Below are 18,782 nucleotides of genomic sequence, written 5' to 3'. Positions count from 1 at the left end.
TTAAACAAACAAACACAAATTAAAAAAAAAAAAAAAGAAAGGAAGAATGATACATAAAAATAGATGAAACAATTATACTTATTTTCTTCAATACAGAACAATTCAATTATAATGAACAGAGGACCCTGATTTCATTGGTCAAGCTCCTGTAATGTCCAGTGTTGACTTGCTGACTGGGGATTTCTGATCCAAAGTGCTTGTGGAAGCTGCCTAGAAAGTTGAGGGAATAAAGGCTTCATTCTGCCTGGTACCTATACCTGGGAGGGAGAATGGCAGAACTAAAACTAATGCTGAGATACATCAAAGGTAGCATTATACCCTAAAGAAGGTCATTTAGTCTGCCACTCGATGTCAACCCATTCCCCAGTGTATTAATCCATTTCTCTGCACACATGCATGCACATTCCTGTGCATTTTTTTGGAGTATATACTGGAAAAGATTTCAGGACAGATGGAGGGAGTGAGGAAAGAAAGAGGGTGAGAGAAGAGAAAAAACACTGGTGACTAAGAATGTTGACTCCCAAGTCAAGGGAGAACAGAGAAAGCATACAAGTTCTCTCTACAAAGTAGACAGATGCATGAAGAGTCTCTAGACAAAACCAAAGCACCAGTTCTCCTATTTCCTAGTAGTCAGTGGATTTTTTTTCATACAGATCTCTCACTACATTACTCAGATTGGTCTTGCACAAGTAATTTTACAGCCTCAATCTCCCAAGTACCTGGGATTACAGGTATGTACCACCACATGCAGTTTTCAGTGGATATTGTCAAAGGTAATGGCCTTGGCACAAAAGCAAGAGACTTGTTTTGCAGGTGTCTTTCCTGTGGAACCACTGAAGAATTCTGTCCTGCTGCTTCTGTTTTAGGTATGGAGAAACTGGCCTTCCAGCCCTCACTGTCCTTGACATTTATTGTTACAGGAGGTCATCTTTGTTATGGCACTTTTTATCCCCAGTATAGCATGCTGCAAATTATATGAAGAGTAAAAAGGCACAACCCTCTGCAGGATCAGGAAGACATCTGTGCACAAAGAAGTCTAAGTCTAAACAAAATAGACCTAAGCAGCAATGGGGAGGTATTTGAATACCCTCCACATTTTCACTACACTTCCTTTTGTGCTAAAGAAAGACCCCATGCAGCTTATACATATTGTGTTTAAAAAATACTTGGTAAATATTTGTTTTCCATGACAAGCAGTTAGAAGATAAAAGCCTAAATACAACTGAATATATTAGCAAAGCTAATAATTAATAAATCTTTGTGGAAAGTTCAAGTCATCTTAAATTTTACTATTTGTCATTCAAAAATCAATTTAGGAATAACATCAGAAGATTTAAATTCACCTCCATAAATGCTTTAGGTAATTGAATACCCTACTCTACAGAGCACTTTACATTTTAAGAAGCTCTGATTATGGTTAGATTTTATCATCCCAAGAGCCCTCACATCAAAGAATACTAATGTTTCAGCTAGAAAAATTTAATTTTACCTCTTTGTAATGATCACAAGAGCAGGAGGACAGTAGTAACCACTGGAAGCCTAGTCAAAGGTGCGAAGGACTGTATCCGTTTTGTAACAGAATCTACCATGTCTCTCCCATCCCTTAAACAAGAAAAGGGGAAATTAACAGTGTGTTTTATTTTAATTAAATACCAATAGGTCTTTTTTTGCATTTTCTCATATATATATAACTTTTTTCTCGGACTCACTCAAATCTCTTTGAATTTTGTCTACCTTTATATTTCTCCTATCTGGTGGTTCCAATAGCTATAGCCACTTCGACACTTTTAAAATTATCTGAACAAACTAGAAATTTTAATTAACTTAAAAATGCAAAAACTTTGACACAAATGAAAATAAAGGGGGAAAACATGGCAAACAAAAGAACCCCAACTTTGGATCCAACCACAATGTGGGTTTATCTATTAATGTTGAATGAATTTCAATAAGTATAATGTCTCCACATCTAGTTTCCTCATCTGTAAAATGGTATAGTACAATATTTATCGGGCTATTGTGAATCAAAAAGAATCAATGCAGGCAGAGATCTTAGAGTAGAGACAGGAAATCAGTATGAGCAAAGCAGAAAAGTGTCTAGATAATATTGGAGTCTTTTTTTTTTCAACTTTCTTTCATATTGTTTCATGTTATCTCTTTGAGCTTAGGGACTTAAATAAAATCACCAACCAGTGGACCAGCTGAGCCTGGAACCCAATTCTCATGCAATTGAGGATGGTCTCAGTTCGATCATGATACTTCCAAATAGAGAATGGCCAAAAAATATATACACATATATATGACAAAGATTATATTCCTAAATTAACTGGATGGCCTTTTAGAGAGGAAGAAAGCTAATTTTGACACTCAGACAAAAATGACAAATATATTGCTCTATGGTTTAGCCCTAGGAGCAAATTAGGGTCACTCTGTTCTTTAAAATCACATGATACAGGAGTCATACTTTCATTATATTTCAACTGAATTATTTTAGGTCTTTTTGCTTCAGTATTATTAAACCACATTGCTTAAATGTGCCTTTTTTTTCTTTTTTACTTATTCACCAGTTTTGAAATACCTTTCACTTTGTGCCATGGAAATGCTTACCTGCTTTTGATCAGGCATAAAATGATTTCTAGAATATTTCTTGGAAAGGTCTCAGTCTTGTCAATTAAAGAAAACCTTAATTTAGAAATCTGATATTTTGGTTCAAAAAATTTCATGAAATGATGTGGTTCACATGGCTCCCACATCCAGCCATTCAGGGTCTGCTCTGAACTCACTCCCCTCTACCTCACCCCTGATCCTCTCTGTGTAACTGACAGCTGCAGAGAGACTCCTGTGAGCATTCTGTGGGCCAGGGGCAGGGAGGTTAGACTGCTTTTGTTCCTGGAAGTACAGGTGGAGGGAGGCTGACAATTTGACCTTTCTAACTAACTATTCCTTCTTTATTAGCAGTTTTTGGATCATGGGAAGCTTAGCAAAACAAAAATCCAAGAACTGAACAGCCTCAAGAAAAGGGAGGGTAAAAAGAAGTGGCTGAGTAGTAACCAGGAGAACAAAACCTCTGCACTGCTAGCCCTTGTCCACCTAATTGGAGGAGTGGAGAGTGACAGGAGCATCACCCTTTGTATACTCTATCTGCCACTTCATTTCTAAATGAAAGGATGAGGGTAATAATGTTGAAGCATTTGCTTATATTGTCCAATCCCCAAAAAGTGACTCAGAGGAAAAAATAAATCACTTTGTTTTTTTTTTGGCTTTGAATAAGACTGATTTTGTAAATTCATGTTGCAAGGGGACACTGTTTAGAGAGTTCCACTAAAACAAATGGCTAAAAGAAAGGAGTCATTGGAAACCATACTCAGAGGTTGATGTAAAGCAAAAAATTATCAGGAATTTTTTTATACAACAAAAGAACTAGCTCTAAACTCAGAATCTTGAAATACTGGGAATTCTAGACAGAAAAGGGAAGCAGTAAAGTTCATATAGAGCACTCTGCTTTTTTGTATAAGAAGTTGATTGCTCATTCAGCAAAAATAAAACATGTGGAGTTGCCTTGAAAGCCACATAAGATAGAGATTAGGTCAGTGGTCAGCTATAACTAATTCAGGAACCGGAATCCTTAGATAAACTGTTTGGTGATATGTCAGCTATGGTACATATATTATCCATCTGGAGTTTGAAGCTGTAGTTCATATAAGCATTCATTAACAAATGGAACACAGTTTTTGCAGAGATGGATCACTGTTTAGTTTTAACATAAATAACTGGATTAAAGAAGAAAAGATTTAAAGTGGAGTTACATAAAAATCAGTCTGGGAATTTTTAAAAAATATTTATTTAGTTGTAGATGAACTTACAGTATCTTTAGTTATTTTTATATGGTGCTGAGGATTGAACCCAGTACCTCACACATTAGAGGCAAGCACTTTACCACTGAGCTACAGCCTCAGCCCCTGGGAACTTTTTGAGAATAACACGTAGCATGAAGATTTCTGATGAAAAAGAGGGAGGGGGCAGAGGGAAGGAGAGAGAACATGGATCCATATGCTGAGGACACTGAGAAGTTGATTTTTAAATGCCATTTTATCTCAGGGCAGGAAATAGTCAAGAAATTTTAAAGAGATAATTTTCTCCCTTTTAGGTTTAAACCTAAAGTATTACATATTTTTATTTAAACCATCTAAAATACTTTGTGACTTATATTAAAGTATCTTTATTATTGCATTTCCAAATAAAGAATATATCACAAGCATGCTCTCCTCTCCATTATTTTATTCTGTTCCAATATTTAAGTCTCAGAAGGGGAAGAAGAAGGCAAGATGCTGGGTGCCGAAGTTCACGGTGACTCCAAGGAACACATTCGCTTTCTCTCTGACATCCCATTTGAGAACTATGAAAAACATGTGTGAGAGGAGGCATCGTGCCACAGCCATTGTTTGTACAGATGGCATAACAGGATCATTTACATTTTTTATCTCAAGGAAAAAAAGAGTAGTCTTGGGTCAAAGAGCACAGCAAGACAACGATCTCTCTCAGGGTTGTAAATCCTTCAAGTGCCTCTATCTGGGAATTGTTTGGTTTGTAAAGAGTAGCCCACACTCAGGAAAGAGAGAGAGAGAAAGAGAGAGAGGGGGTGGGAAGGAGAGGAGGAATGGAGAGCCAAGAGAGGGAAGGTAAAGGAAAGGTGGGGAAGGCAGAGATTTACTTTAAATTGAGGGCAGATACATTATTCTACCTATGTAGACCCTGTACCTAAATTGCAGTGTTACTCGTACTTACCTCTTGACATCCTGATTCAGCATCAGGAAGAACACGGCCTGCTTTTTTACAAATGTAAAAATAGGTTTCTTCGCAATTTTTAACTTTCCAATGTCCCTCCTATGTGGAAAATGTTATGAGATGAATGAATACACTCAGTGCTCATGCTTGTGGGCAATACCCCTTATTATGACCCAATATCTGATTAATAGAAAGTGTTTCCAGTGGGGCCATGTTTCAGGACCCTGCCTACGAAAGGGTCAGTAGCCCCTCCAGGGATGGGAAGCCCCACTCTCTCTCCAGCATGCAACAGTTTTGATGTCCACAATTTAGAAACGGGTTAGGAGGGAGGACACAACTGATATTTCTTGGTTGCTGCTGTGTACTAGACCCAATGTTGGGTGATTTTCATGAATTTCAATGTTTCTATCAGGTAGCAATTATTCTAATTTGAAGATTAGGCTTGATGCTTTGCACAAAGTTCTATAGTCAGTAAAAAAAAATTAGAGCTAGGATTGATATCTGGGTCAGTCTGGCTTTGCATTAAGCTGCTCTCAAATTTTCTTTTAAAAAGATGGGATGGAGTAATGGTTCAAAATCATTAGTGTGTAACAGAATCACCTGGAGGGACTCCTGAAACACTGATGGCTGTAGCCCTTGATCAGATTTTTCTTTCAGTGGGTCTGGTGGGACCTGAGGATTTGTAATTGTAAAAGGCTTCAGGTGATGGTGATGTTGTCGGTCTAAGGTCATGCCTTGAGAAACCACGTGGATGGAGTCATCCCTCTGATCAATTGAGGGTGCCGCTTTCTCTTCCCAACCACTTCTAAGTGTTAAATCAAAGCCTCTGCTGCTTTTGTGTATAAACTTGATGCTGGGGAAATACCTGGAAGCCACTGTGAATCATCCTAGATAACATTCACATGGTTGAAATTCACGTTCAACCCCTAAAGTCCTTCTCCATCACTAAGTTTTCAGAGCATCACTCAGCTCTTTATATAACAGGCTGTCTTCTCTCAGCTCTACCAACGGCTGTTCTCAGATTCCTCATTAATAATAATATAATATCTGCCAGCAGATTAAAATTTTAATTTCCCAAATGATTTTTTATTTTAATTCGAGTCAGAACTTTAGATTAAAACCACACAATTCAAATTTCAGTTGGTATTTCAGGTATACGGAATTTTAGGGGAATATGGAGCCCTTCCGTGACCTTCAGTTGCATACTCTGTCAAGGGCTGACATTTTCACATGTAAGAGCAGCACTGTCCCTCCCCATGGAATCTTCCAGCAAACCATCCAATTATAGAATAGTCAGGCATACCAGAGTTGCTTAATGACTGTTGGATAGATAGATGGATGAATGAGTGGTTTTCCTAAGCTTTCACATTCAAATTTAGGTGTTAATCATGATTAGGTAACTTGTTATATATAATGAGTATTTCATTGTAAGGATTATTTGACGAAAATAAGTGTTAATTTTTATATACCTACTACTTAAGGAAATAAGCTGTTACAAAGGGGGTTACAGAATATCCCACTTAGAGGAGAACACCTACCTCACTCTTTTAAAATAATACTATCTATCTAAATGTTGGCTCCTGTTCTATAAAAAAGCTAAGTGAAATATTCTTGTCAGTCAATAGGAAATGAAGGTCATCTTAATTATATCAAAACCAATGAGTCAATAATGTTTCTACTATAGGAGCATGAACTGTGGTGGATTTCAGCAGAGTCAGACCCATGACAAAGATTTAGGAGGTCACTGTTTCTCCCTCCCCCAAAGGAACTCAGAGGCACTGCATTAACGTGTATAATTGTGACTGCATATGTTACGCAGGCCTTAAGCACACAACAATAAAGGTGTCACAGAAGTAAGTGTCTTGGTCTGTGATGTGGCCCAAGTCCCAGGCATAGGAGATCCTTGACACAGGTCCAGCAACATGAGCATTGAAAAAAACAAATCAACTTACAGATTGCTCTGCTGAGACGCATAGCTGGCTTCTATTTGGAAATATTCGGGGCTCAAGTGTGTGCCAATTAGTAAAGATGACTGAGGAGCCATTAGACCATTCAAAGAAAACTGGAATTTTATTGCTGCTCAAACCAATCCATGTTTCGGATGCATTTTCTGTAAGAGACGATTGTAAATTACTTAAGAGATCCTATTATTTGCAAAGGTGATAATGCACTGAAGTTATTACCAAAACATACTACTTTACATGTAATTGCTTTATGTGAAGAAACCCGTTTAAGCTTCATATAAATACCTGTCTAAACTTTCCCCTCCCACAATATTCAGATCTGCTTCAAGATCTTTTAAGTGAGGCAAAGGGTGAGCTAAAGCCATCACAATGACAAAACCAAAGCAAGTCAGACTCCTTGGACTCTAGTTCCTATTATAGTGAGTAAAATAGACCTGAAAAATATGGTTTTGCTTCTGCCTAGAGAAAGGGAAAAAAATGGGAAGGTTGATTGGATTATGAAAAGGGACATTTAAAAGAAGATCAAATGTAGTATCTGTTTTTTTTTTTTTCACTTTTAAAAACTGAAAAATGAAATGAATGATTTCAATGTTTTCCAGCAGGATTCCTGTGAACTATAGAACAGGGAGGAGCAGACTGGATCTGAAGGGCTGAAGGTAGAAGAGGTTGGAAGCCAGGAACCCACACATGACAGACTGCCTGAAAATCACCACGCCAAATAAATCATGCCTTTCTCATAAGTTATACCTGAAGTTATTTCACTTAATTATTAGCTTAAGGAATTCCCTTTACATGACCAGCACACAACTACTACATAATGGGCATAAAACTAAATCATAGGTTTACATTTTGCATTAGAAGTTTCAGAAAATGATATTACCCCTTAAAACAATTAAAAGCCATCTAATCATATTTGGCATATGTGGAGAAGTTACAAAGTTTCTGAACATGTATTTAGTAAAAATCCAATGAATTTGCATTCTTGAATACTATTGAGAACCTTTAAATAAATGTGCCCAAAACACTTTTAAATAGCTTAAATTTCTTTTCAACTCCACTAATAAAACATTACTGTGGTCTGTGGTTGTGGCTCAGTGGTAGAGCACTCACCTCGAACATGTGAGACCCTGGGTTTGATCCTCAGCACCACAAAACAATAAATAAATAAATAAATAAAGGTATTGTGCCCAACTACAACTAACAAATAAAATATTTTTTTAAAAAGTTACTGCATCATGTTTCATTCTTCTTAAATCTAAGGCAAAGATACTCACCATCTCTAAGGAGGTTTACAAGGAACTCCACCTCTGCTAATGAAGCTATGTCTATTAATGTGCTGTTATCAGACTGGCAAGAATGCAAAGCCTCATTCCAGGTTTTTGCTTCTTTCTGAAGTTTGTAGCAATTACGGTTGTAGGGATTCCAGCCAGGCTCACAGTGGGTAGCGTGATATTTCCAAGCATCTTTATCTTTTTTCAGCAAAAAGCAATGTAATTTTCCACAATTATTTTTAACATGACTTATTACTCTTTATTTAAAATGCCATCAATATGATTACTTTGAAAATGTGAAAATCAAAATAAATGCAATGACATATAAATTGTGGAATTTTAGATCCTCAGAATTGAGAAGGGCCTAGTCTCTGATCTAGATCTACATCTAAGGTCTAATGAATCTCAGCTCCTTATTTTCCAGATGAGAAATGAAAGGCACAAAGCAGTAGGAGACATTACAAAGATCATGTACAACAAAAGCTGAAAGTCAGGGCTAGTTAACAGGGTTAGGAATGATTTCACTGCTATCTGGGGAAGAAAACATTCTTTTAAAATTGCTTCTAATTGTTGAACTCTGACAACAATTAGAATCATAGTCCGAGAATGTAGAATATTTAGACATCATCCGGTGGTTTTCAAGTTAGGAAACAAAGCCACACAGAATCCTTTTAAAATATGGAGTTTTAAACCTCAGTCTAAAGGTACGATAAAAAAGTGAAGGAGGAACTTTTTCTTACGGAAGCAATAGTAGAGCCAAGCAAGAACCTGGTGTGGCAGAGCAAGATGGTGGTTGAGGGCTGGGATGCAGCTCAGGGGTAGAACGCCTGCCTGACATGTGGGAGGTGCTGGATCTGCTCCTCAGTATGTTCGCTCTTGTGTGCTTGCTGTGCACAGTGCCCCCACCCCAAAGATGGAGATGAGTAAGATCCTCCAGTGATGTTTCCCCACAGAACACAAAGCTGAACAGCTATTCATGCACCAAACTACCTTCACAAGAGCCAAGGAAATCAGATGAGAGACTCTAGGCCCTGCTTTTAGTACAAAATGAAAGGGCATACTGAAGAAGGCAGGAAGGAAAGTGTCACCTCTCTCCAACTCCAAGCAGTCTGGCATGTAAAGAGATGCCTCCCGCTTGGGGGAAGTAGAGAGAACCATGTTCGAGGTCTTCAATTTGAAACCCAATACCAGGCCCACCATAGTGAAACCAGTGACCATGGCCCCTATTGCCAGACCAATTCCTGTGGACTGACCCCCACAAATTGTTAGGCTGACTGTCTCCACTAAGTTTCCTCCAATCTCCAGCAGCAGAGCAGGGAACAGGACTCCCTTCTTGGGGAACAGGGCATGAAAGCTAGCACAGGGCTTTGTGTTGGAGCCCCAGTGCCAGGCCCACTGCAGTGAGACCCAGAACCTCTTAGAAACTGAAGACCTCATTCACAGGCCACAACTCCTAGATAGAGCCTCTGCATCAGCCCCAGCATCAGCCGGAGATCGGTTAAGTTTTGCCTGCATCATCTCTGGCTGTAGAATGAAACGGGTACACCTATCTTCTTCCTGAGAATGTAAGGCCCCTGCAGCTATGAGACTCAAGTACAACCTAGTTTAATTCAGCCTTGGTGTCTTCCACCACCAGTCTCAGACAGCAGCTATTTTCTTTTCTTTTTTGGGGTGGAGTGAGGTAGGTGGATACTGGGGATTGAATTCAGGGCCACTCAAACACTGAGCCACATCTCAGCCCTATTTTGTATTTTATTTAGAGACAGGGTCTCAGTGAGTTGCTTAGTGCCTTGCTTTTGCTGAGGCTGTCTTTGAACTTGCAAACCTCCTGTTTCAGTCTCCCGGGCCACTGGAATTACAGGCGTGTGCCACCTAACTCGGCTAGCCAGCACTGCCACTGAGGGCAGTGCTCTCAGATAGTGATTTAGAACTGCTCATGAACTAGAAAGACCTACATTCCAGGGGCACAGACTCATGTTTTGGCCTGTTTCTCTGCCATCTGTGGTATGGGCCTCAGAATACCCCTGAGACTGTGCAGGCCTTTGCAGCTATGAGACTCAGGTGTTAAGCTTAGTGACAGTCTTAGTGGCCAAGGGACTGCCTTCACAACACTACCTCAACCTTGGGCAGTATAATATGTGGCAAAATGCCATTGACTGTGGGTAGGAGAGGGTAGTAAGTACAAGACTTTGCCCTAGACCTCAGTGCTAATTTGGTGAACCAACTTAACACCAGGCAGATCCTGTGGGTTCATCCCCAGGCCTGCCTACAGATGAAGCCTCTGGAACAGCTCCAGTGCCAGAGGAAGATACATGGCCTCAGTCTATTGTATTTCTATTCTAGTTAATGGCAGAATAGGCCACAAGTCCACCTCATCAATAGGCAGCCCATAGAGTGAGCCTTGCTCCTATCCAATTTGTGTTGGTCTTAGTGGGCTATGGGCTCAGGATGTGATGCAGCTTGGGTGGCCACAGGTATGACATAGGAACTTGAGGCTGGTTCATCTACCTGCCTAGGGCCAGGTAGAACCTTGCAGTGTAACTACAAGGCCAGTAAATGTGGATGAGGCATCTGGGGTTATTGGTGTTCAAGAAGGACTTGAAAATGCTGAAAGGGTAGAAAGCTTACTCGAAGAAATAATAACAGGATACTATCATGCTAAGTGAAATAAATAAATCCTCTAAAACCATAGGCCAAATGTTATTTCTGATATGTGGATGCTAACACACAATAAGTGGTGGGATGGTAGTGAATAACAGAAGTACTTTGGGTTAGACAAGCGGGAATAAAGGGAAGGGCAGGGGAATGGGAATAGTAAAGACAGTAGAATGAATCAGATATAACTTTCTTATGTTCACATATAAATATGTGACCAGTGTAACTGCACATCATGTACAACCACAAGAATGGGAAGTTATACTCCATGTATGTGTAATATGTCAAAATACATTCTGCTGTCATGTATAACTAAAAAGAGCAAATAAAATATTTTTTAAAAAAGATATTATTGAAGGTTGAAAAAAAAAACCTAGCAGGGCCTAGGTTCTAGAGTCCAACTCTACCATGCTTGAATTCTTTGTTGGGGACCAACCTGGGAATAAAACCCCCGCTTATATCATGGTAGGATGAAATCTGCTCCTAATAGTAGAACATATAGAGATGATCATGAGTTCAGCTACATCTTATCCTAAAAGTCAGTTACTAGCTGTGCCCGAAACCTTGAGCAAGTTACTTAACCCTTCTGAGCTTTGAGCTTTCATCTATAAAAGCAGGATAATGGTATGGAGCAGAGGTTCTCAAAGTGAGGTTCCTGATACAGCAGCATGAGCATCACATGGAAAAATGTTAGAAATGCAAAATCTGGAGCACTAGTTCAAATCTCCTGCCTTAGAAATGCCAGGAATGTGCTCAGCAACACGTACTGTACCAAACCTTTCCGACACACACTAAAGTTTGACAACCATTGACAGCACAGAGACAGATAGGAGTAGCCTTCATTGAGGCTGTGGTGCACTGCCTGGGAGCCTTGGTTGATTCTTGTGGAGCACACATAGGGCCTGGCCTTGAGCTTGCAGGTGTGGCAGGCTTTCTTGTTAGCACTTAGAGAGCAGGTGCGTCTTTCAGGGTCAGACTCCTGTTACCAGATTCATCTGCCTATACATCCTCATCATTTGTGAATTTTCACTTACTTACTAAAATTGATCTTTAGCAAATCAATAAATAATTTTCTTCATCGTTTGTAGATATACACAGAGAAGAAAAAAAGTGAGTTTCCCTATGTGCACATTACCTGCTGAGGTCAAACAAGATGATGTTTTGCTTTCTCGAGTCATCGCTCACAGTGTAAATAACGTAAATAATAGAAATGAATCAACACTATCTATTAAGCAAGATGTTTTTAAATATAAACACACAAAAAACAAGGTAATATATTGGTCAGTTGATTAAACTTATAACTAAAGACTCACAGGATTCTAACCTATTTTTCCCTTTGGAGCAATGTTCAGTATTAGAATAACTCAGTGCCTGAGGCAAGTTTATAGAATGACTACCATAAGTGATGAGAATCGAATGTTCATTCAAATCAGAATGGCTGTGGATTCTTTTATACTGAGTAGTAAAGCTCTCACGAAGACCAGCAAGTCGGTGTCCATGAGGGAAGTGATTTTCTTCCTGTCAGTAGACTTTCAAGGAGAGAGGTCAGAATCCATTGTTTTCCAACATTTCAGAACACTGAATGGCACAGCCTGGGCTATCCTAAGATGGCCATCTCAAGAACAGATGCTCTTGACTACATCTGGTCCCTCCCTCATCTGTGGTCAAACTCCTCAACTATCAAATGTTTCATAAGTCCTTTTAGTCAATGGGGCTGGAAACTCTGGAAGTGACTTGGCTGAGGTTCTTGAATGCCTATGTATTCTGTGACCCTTCTTTTTCTGTCTTTCCCCAACCCACCAGGACCATCTATTATTTCAGTGCTACCAACACAGCTGTTCTAGTGATCCAGGAGCCAGTCTGCTGTTTCCAGGCCACTTTTTATATTTCTTTCTGATTCATTACATTTTACCTTAACTCCCAGAAGTTAATCTTATTCCCTTTTTAAACAATATCATGTATCAGGTTTCTCTGAAATTCTGAAGTCTTGCCCACTGATAGTATCTACCTAGAAGGGTTGTTGTGAAGCTTGAAGAAACAAAATATGCAGAGAACACTGCACAATGAGCTTTTTGGGATTGGGGCTTCACAAACATTAGTGTTTTTCTTACATCAATCACATAGAGATTAGCACAGACCTCAGGACAATAATGCATGGATTTGGCTAATGATATCTCTAGAATAGTGTTTTTTTCTGATTAAAAATAAATGCCTTTTTTGTTCATTGAAAAAAATGAGGTTTTATATGAAAATGTGAAGAAGAAATTTTAAAAAGGTTGCAATGCCTATGAGATATATCAGAGTTCAATCATTCCTCTTGCTAAGAATTTATTTTGAAATCTTTTGTTAATTAGATAATATGGTGATCCCTTTTCATATATTTTTGGAAACTAGTCTGTATCTTTGCTTAGAATAAATTTTTTGATAGGGAATTGCTGGGTTATCTTTTTGCCCTTATTTGCAAATTCTTTTCAGATAAGTTTGTATCAGCTGTCATTTCGGATAATTGTATGTGAGACTGTACCATTCAACAAAACAAAATAGCTGATTAGCTAAAGTGAAATCTGAATTTTATTTTTAACTTTTATTTTATTAGTAATGAGACTGATCCACTTGTCTATATTTATTGACATTTTGTATTTATTCTTTTACCAATTTGCTGGTTTATACCCTTTGTTTATTTTCTTATTGGTATATTTTTTATTTCCAATTTAATTTGAAGAACTCTCTGAAAAATATTAACCTTTTGTCTTTGATGTTTTTGATACATACCTTAAAACTTTTTATTAAAGTCAATTTTTCCCCACCCACCCTCAAATATGAGACGTATTTTAAAGTGTGATATGAGGAAGAGCTCTAGTTTTTTTTCCAATTGGTTGATGATGATAAATCAGCATGTGTCGTAATTACTCCCGTAATGATTAGAGTAGCTCTGAAGTGATAGAAAATTCATTAAAATTAGAATAAAAGACAGAACAGTTCTATCCTGGGGCAAGTTAATTAAGCTTCCTGGGCCTCAGTGCCCTTATCCATAAAATGGGTATGATAACATCTACTTCATGAAGTTGCTATGACGTTTATTTCAGATAAAAAGCAGGTAGCTGTATTTGTCATTCCATTGTCCCTAGGACCTAACTATTTTTGGAAATTTTTTGTTTAATCTTTCACTTGGGGCTGTTGATTTACCCTGTACCAAAAGATGCTGGAGCATCTCCTAGAACCAAAGAACTGGCAGTCCTACCTTCCTGTGAGAAATTTGCATCTTTGTTGGTTAAAATTATGTCCCAAGCAGATAATTCTAATTATCAGAAGTCCATGCTTTTGAAAAGTGGATGAAATCTTAATGTAACTCACTGAGCGGATTCATGTGATGGAAGAACATGTGGCAAAAGCAAAGCAGAGCATTAGAGGGGGGGTTGCCCTTGGAATTGGAACTGAAACCCTTATTTGGACTAGAATAACTCTAATGAATGCTCACATTTGGATGTTGCTTTCTGAGTATAGCAAGTATAGAGAGTAGGAATCTCTTACCAATGGAGGATGTTGAGTTCCTAGACAACAACGAATTTACATTTAAATTGTAGGATAATTGAGAAACACAATATAAAGAAGTACTACTTACATATTTTGTTAAATTTAAAATAAATATTGTTAAAATATATCAAAGTGCATAAGTGCATTCTACTGTCATGTATAACTAATTAAAACAAATTTAAAAATTAAATAAGTAAATACATTTTTTTTAAAAAAAACTATAATGATATATACTAAAAGTTTAACATCATCTTTTTCTTAGGGTTAGAACCTATTTTGATTTTCTTCTTTTTGTGTCACATGAACTTATTAACTTTGCAATAAGAAACTGTACATTCTATACTCATATATGCTTTTGTGTATGTATATATATAGGAAATCCATTTAAGTATTCCATGGCTCTGTCTCCTTTTTTGTAAAACTACAATGAATTACTCACCATTGAAGCCAAATTTGAGATTAAAAAAAATCATAACATAGTGTATGCGGATTGATGTTAAGAAGAAATTCTTCAAAATGTTTGATGGAGGGAAAAATTTAATTTTTGTGCTGCTAAGTATTTTAAAATATACATTATGACTCATTTATAAATATGAAATGAAGAAAACTTTTCTTTTATTCTGTATCTTAGACAAAAGCAAAGAGAACTCTTTCAAAACTGTAAGCTGCTTTAGCCTTCTTACAGGGTAAAATGAATTTTTAGTGCTTCAGCCTTCTTACGATAAAATGAACTTTTAGTGACTCTCCTTCCAATAAAAATAAAAAATACTCCAAAATCCATTAGAAATTAGATTTAAAAGGTAGCATTTTGTCTAGTGTGATGGTGCACACCTGTAATCCCAGTGGCTGGGGAGGCTGAGGCAGGAGAATCACGAGTTCAAAGCCAGGCTCAGCAAAAGTGAAGTTCTGAGCAACTCAGTGAGACCCTATCTCTAAATAAAATACAAAATAGGGCTGGGGATGTGGTTCAAAGGTCGAGTGTCTGTGAGTTCAATCCCTAGTAGCATTTTTTTTCTTTCTTTACAGTGTTGGGGATTGAACCCCAGGCTTCACACATGCTTGACAAGTGCTCTACCACTGAGCTACATCGCCAGTCCTAAAAGGGTTTGTGAAGAATGGTGCATAGACTCTGGGGTTCCTGGGACATTCCAGAGGACTTTTAGGGTCACACTGTTTTCACAGTGTGCAAATATGTCATTTGCCTTTTTTACTGTGCTGACAGGAGCTCTGATGATGGGAAAGCGTAGTCAACTGCTGGTGCCTCAACCCGTGTCCAAAGTAGTCCTAATATATATATATATATCCAGCAAGCACTCATGATAGTAATAAAAGCTATACTAGTTTTACTTGACTGTCCTTGTGAAATCACAAGAATCTTTAAAAATCAGACTAGAATAAATGGGAAAATTTATTAAGGTTACATAAGTTAATGTGAAAAATCAATTGCATTTCTATAAATCACCAGCACACCATTGAAAAATGAACTTAAAAAAATACTCCTGGGGACTGGGTACCGTGGTACATGCCTAAAATCCAAGCTACTTGGGAGGTTGAGGCAGGAGGATTGCAAGTTCAAGGCTGACCTCCACAGTTTAGCAAGAACCTGTCTCAAAGTAAAATTTTAAAAAAGGGCTGAGTATGTAGCAGCATTTTTCATGACAGCCAAGAAATGACACAACTCAAATGTCCATCAGTGGAAGAAGGAATAAATAAAATGTAGCAAATCCATTAATGGACTACTTATTAAAACAAAAAGGAACAAATTTTCAGTATACACAAGATCATTATAAAATCTCAAAACATTACACTGAGCAAAAGAGGCAAGACACAAAGGTGTATACTATTTTATTTTAGCTGTATGAAATCCAAGAATAGACAAAACCAATCTAAATTATAGAAATCACAAAGTGAGTACCTCTGAGGAAGTAGAAATGACTGGAAGGAGGCATGAGGAGACTTTCTGAGGTGATGAATATACCTACATCATGTTTTGGGTGTTGATTATACTGGTATATTCAATTATTAAGAGTCTTCAAACAGTATTTTTGATGTGTGCATTTAAAGTACATGTCAATTATACTTTAAGAGGGTCAGATAGTGCCCTTAACTAATCTGTCCCACTTTTCTTCCTTTCTTCCTGCCTGGAGTGAAGAAATTATGCTTAATACCCTAGCAGCCTCTTGGATCATGAAGACAAAATCCAAGTGCTAAAGATGGTGGAGCAAAAAAACACAGAAGTTATGGATTTCTGGTGTTTGTGGAACTGTCACCCAAGCCCCGACTTCACTTTGTGTAAAAGAGAGAAAAAAAAAACTCTCTCCTTTTAAAGTCACAGTTTCTGATACTCTTAACCAAACACAATTCCTAAGAGTTATAATCAGTGGTAAATTACTTTCACAGTTAAATAATTTTTACCTATGTTCGATTATAGTTGAGAAGTGCACTGATGTGTTTTTAAATACGATAGAAGCTGTTTGTCTTTTATAGGGATTGCTTGCTCTGGTGTATAAGAATATTAAAAATTAACATTTTAAAAATGATTTCATATATACTAAATGCATAGTAGTAAAGGGCTTGGTTTGGGATCAAACCAGATCTTGGTATACTTATTAGTCATGTGCCCTTGGGCAAATTATTAACCACGCAGAGCCTCTGTTTCTTCCTCTGAATATAGGGCTAATGAAACCTGCCTTAACCTCCTGTCATTATAGAGATTGAATAAGGTCTGTATGTAAAGCCTTCAGTGCAGGGTCTGGCCCAGAGCAGATGGTGGCTCTTTCTCAATAGAAGGGTATTAAATAATTTGATTTTGAACATATCATTGGCTGCACAGGTAAGCCATCACAAAGCTATTTGTCCTTGGCCATCCTGCAGAAGACACGGTTTTAATAGCTGATTATAACACATTATAATGGAGTCACTGACTCATTTCCTGTGAATTTAGTAGCAGTGATGGCTGCAAAGGCCTTCTCCAAACAATGAAAGAAAACCCATATTTCCCAAAGTACGACAGAGGACGTCACAAAAATTATTATTTTGACAGAAGTCATTGCAGTAGAAAAAGACTCAAAACGAATAGAGGTTACTGTCAGACAGCTTCAGTGGTGGTCATTGGGGATTGAAGGTCTCCCAAGGGCAGGGAGGGGGATAAAATCCAATGGAATGTACAGTCCCCTTTGTCCACAGAACACAAAACCTCCCTGGCCACGCCCCCTGGCCACGCCCTCCATCGCTGGAGGCAGATGCTTTGCAGAGGCTGGAAGGCTAGAACCATGCATTTAAGATCCTGGGAGGCTGCGAGCAACTTGGGCATCTGAGAGAACTGTGAGATCAGACAGCCAGATAGAAATGCCAGGGAGTTAGCAAGTTCCTGGCAAGTGCGGCTCAGGGCGGGCAGCGGCGTATCGCTGTGGAAATCAGTGCACAGAGATGCCAGAGAATCACTTACCTGCAAGGGTTGGCAATTTCCTCTGGCGTTGTTTTCATAAAAGGGGAGACGGGTCTTTTGTGGAAAAACCCGAAGCCCAGTCTAAAGTTGCTGGTTAATTTAGACATCTCCTTGGAAAGCAGGGAGCCCAGCTCTTTGATTGTGTTGAGGTCATCGTCCATGGAGGCGGAGAGATCCATGAGGTAATACAGGTCCACAGGGTAATCCTCGGTCTGGCGGACATGCACTTGCAATGTCTGCTCACCACCTGCAGAGCCCCCACATGGAAAGCAAATTCATAAAACACAGGAAGGTTCATTTGCAACTGGCCAATCTCCCCACCAGCTAGCTATTTCTTTCCCTTAAGAACTTACTGAAGATACATACCATGTGATGTACTAAGTGGTAGAGTTTATAAATGAGTAAGCCCACAAACATCTTTCAGCACTGAGTTTATAAGTACTGAAGAAATATAAGTTAGGATATTTTATATCTCCTGGGAAGAATTAGCATCCATTTAGATGAAAGATAAGCTGAACTTTTTTGTGTGTGGTTTTAGAACAGGTGAACAAAATAAAGGGGAGTTTCAATCTACATTTCAACTCTTGAAGAAATGTGAGGCAAATCTAAGCAACATTTAAGTAATTCAAATGGTTACTATTAGAAAAGACTTCTTCAGTAACACATTTGGAGTAAAAGTGGCCAACGTGAACAAAGAAAAATGTGAGTCCCGAAATTTCATATTTCCTTAAAAATGGGCAATTGGAGGCATAATAATCAATGATCTGTGACATGTAGCATCCATATTAAAGCAATAGCAATATTACACACATAACATTATGTTTATTTACAAGAACAGACACTTCTGTGTTTTTCTTTTTTCTGAAAGACCCTTCCCCTTCTGTTAAAAAATCATAACTTACCTGGTCTCAATTTAAGAATCAAGTTTTGAGGTGCAATCTGAACAATGTCAGAACTATTTTTCTGTCTGCATACACTGAGAGGCTTATTTTTAAGGATTTCTATTTGGGAGACAGGGTTTTCGATGAAGGTTAATTGACATCTTTTGGCTAAAAGATTTGCTGGGGTATCACATCTTTCACCAACTCCAGATGGATGGGTAAAATTCTAAAAATGAAAAAAGTAGAG

The 18,782-nt window shown here is 38.2% G+C and overlaps 1 protein-coding gene across 1 annotated transcript in view; it reads right to left on the bottom strand.

The window, feature by feature from the left end:
• Positions 1-17,815, bottom strand: part of LOC143389219 (secretory phospholipase A2 receptor-like) — a 90,138-nt gene extending 72,323 nt beyond the window's left edge. Inside the window, 5 exon segments of the mRNA XM_077108513.1 lie at positions 1,490-1,602; positions 4,783-4,881; positions 6,735-6,892; positions 8,021-8,274; positions 17,655-17,815. Coding sequence (XP_076964628.1) covers positions 1,490-1,602; positions 4,783-4,881; positions 6,735-6,892; positions 8,021-8,274; positions 17,655-17,815 — 785 coding nt within the window.
• Between the last annotated feature and the right edge of the window lie 967 nt (positions 17,816-18,782).

This window comes from Callospermophilus lateralis, unplaced genomic scaffold, assembly GCF_048772815.1.
Source record: "Callospermophilus lateralis isolate mCalLat2 unplaced genomic scaffold, mCalLat2.hap1 Scaffold_86, whole genome shotgun sequence".
Classification (NCBI taxonomy): Eukaryota; Metazoa; Chordata; class Mammalia; order Rodentia; family Sciuridae; genus Callospermophilus; species Callospermophilus lateralis.
This window is presented reverse-complemented; position numbering and strand designations above follow the sequence as displayed.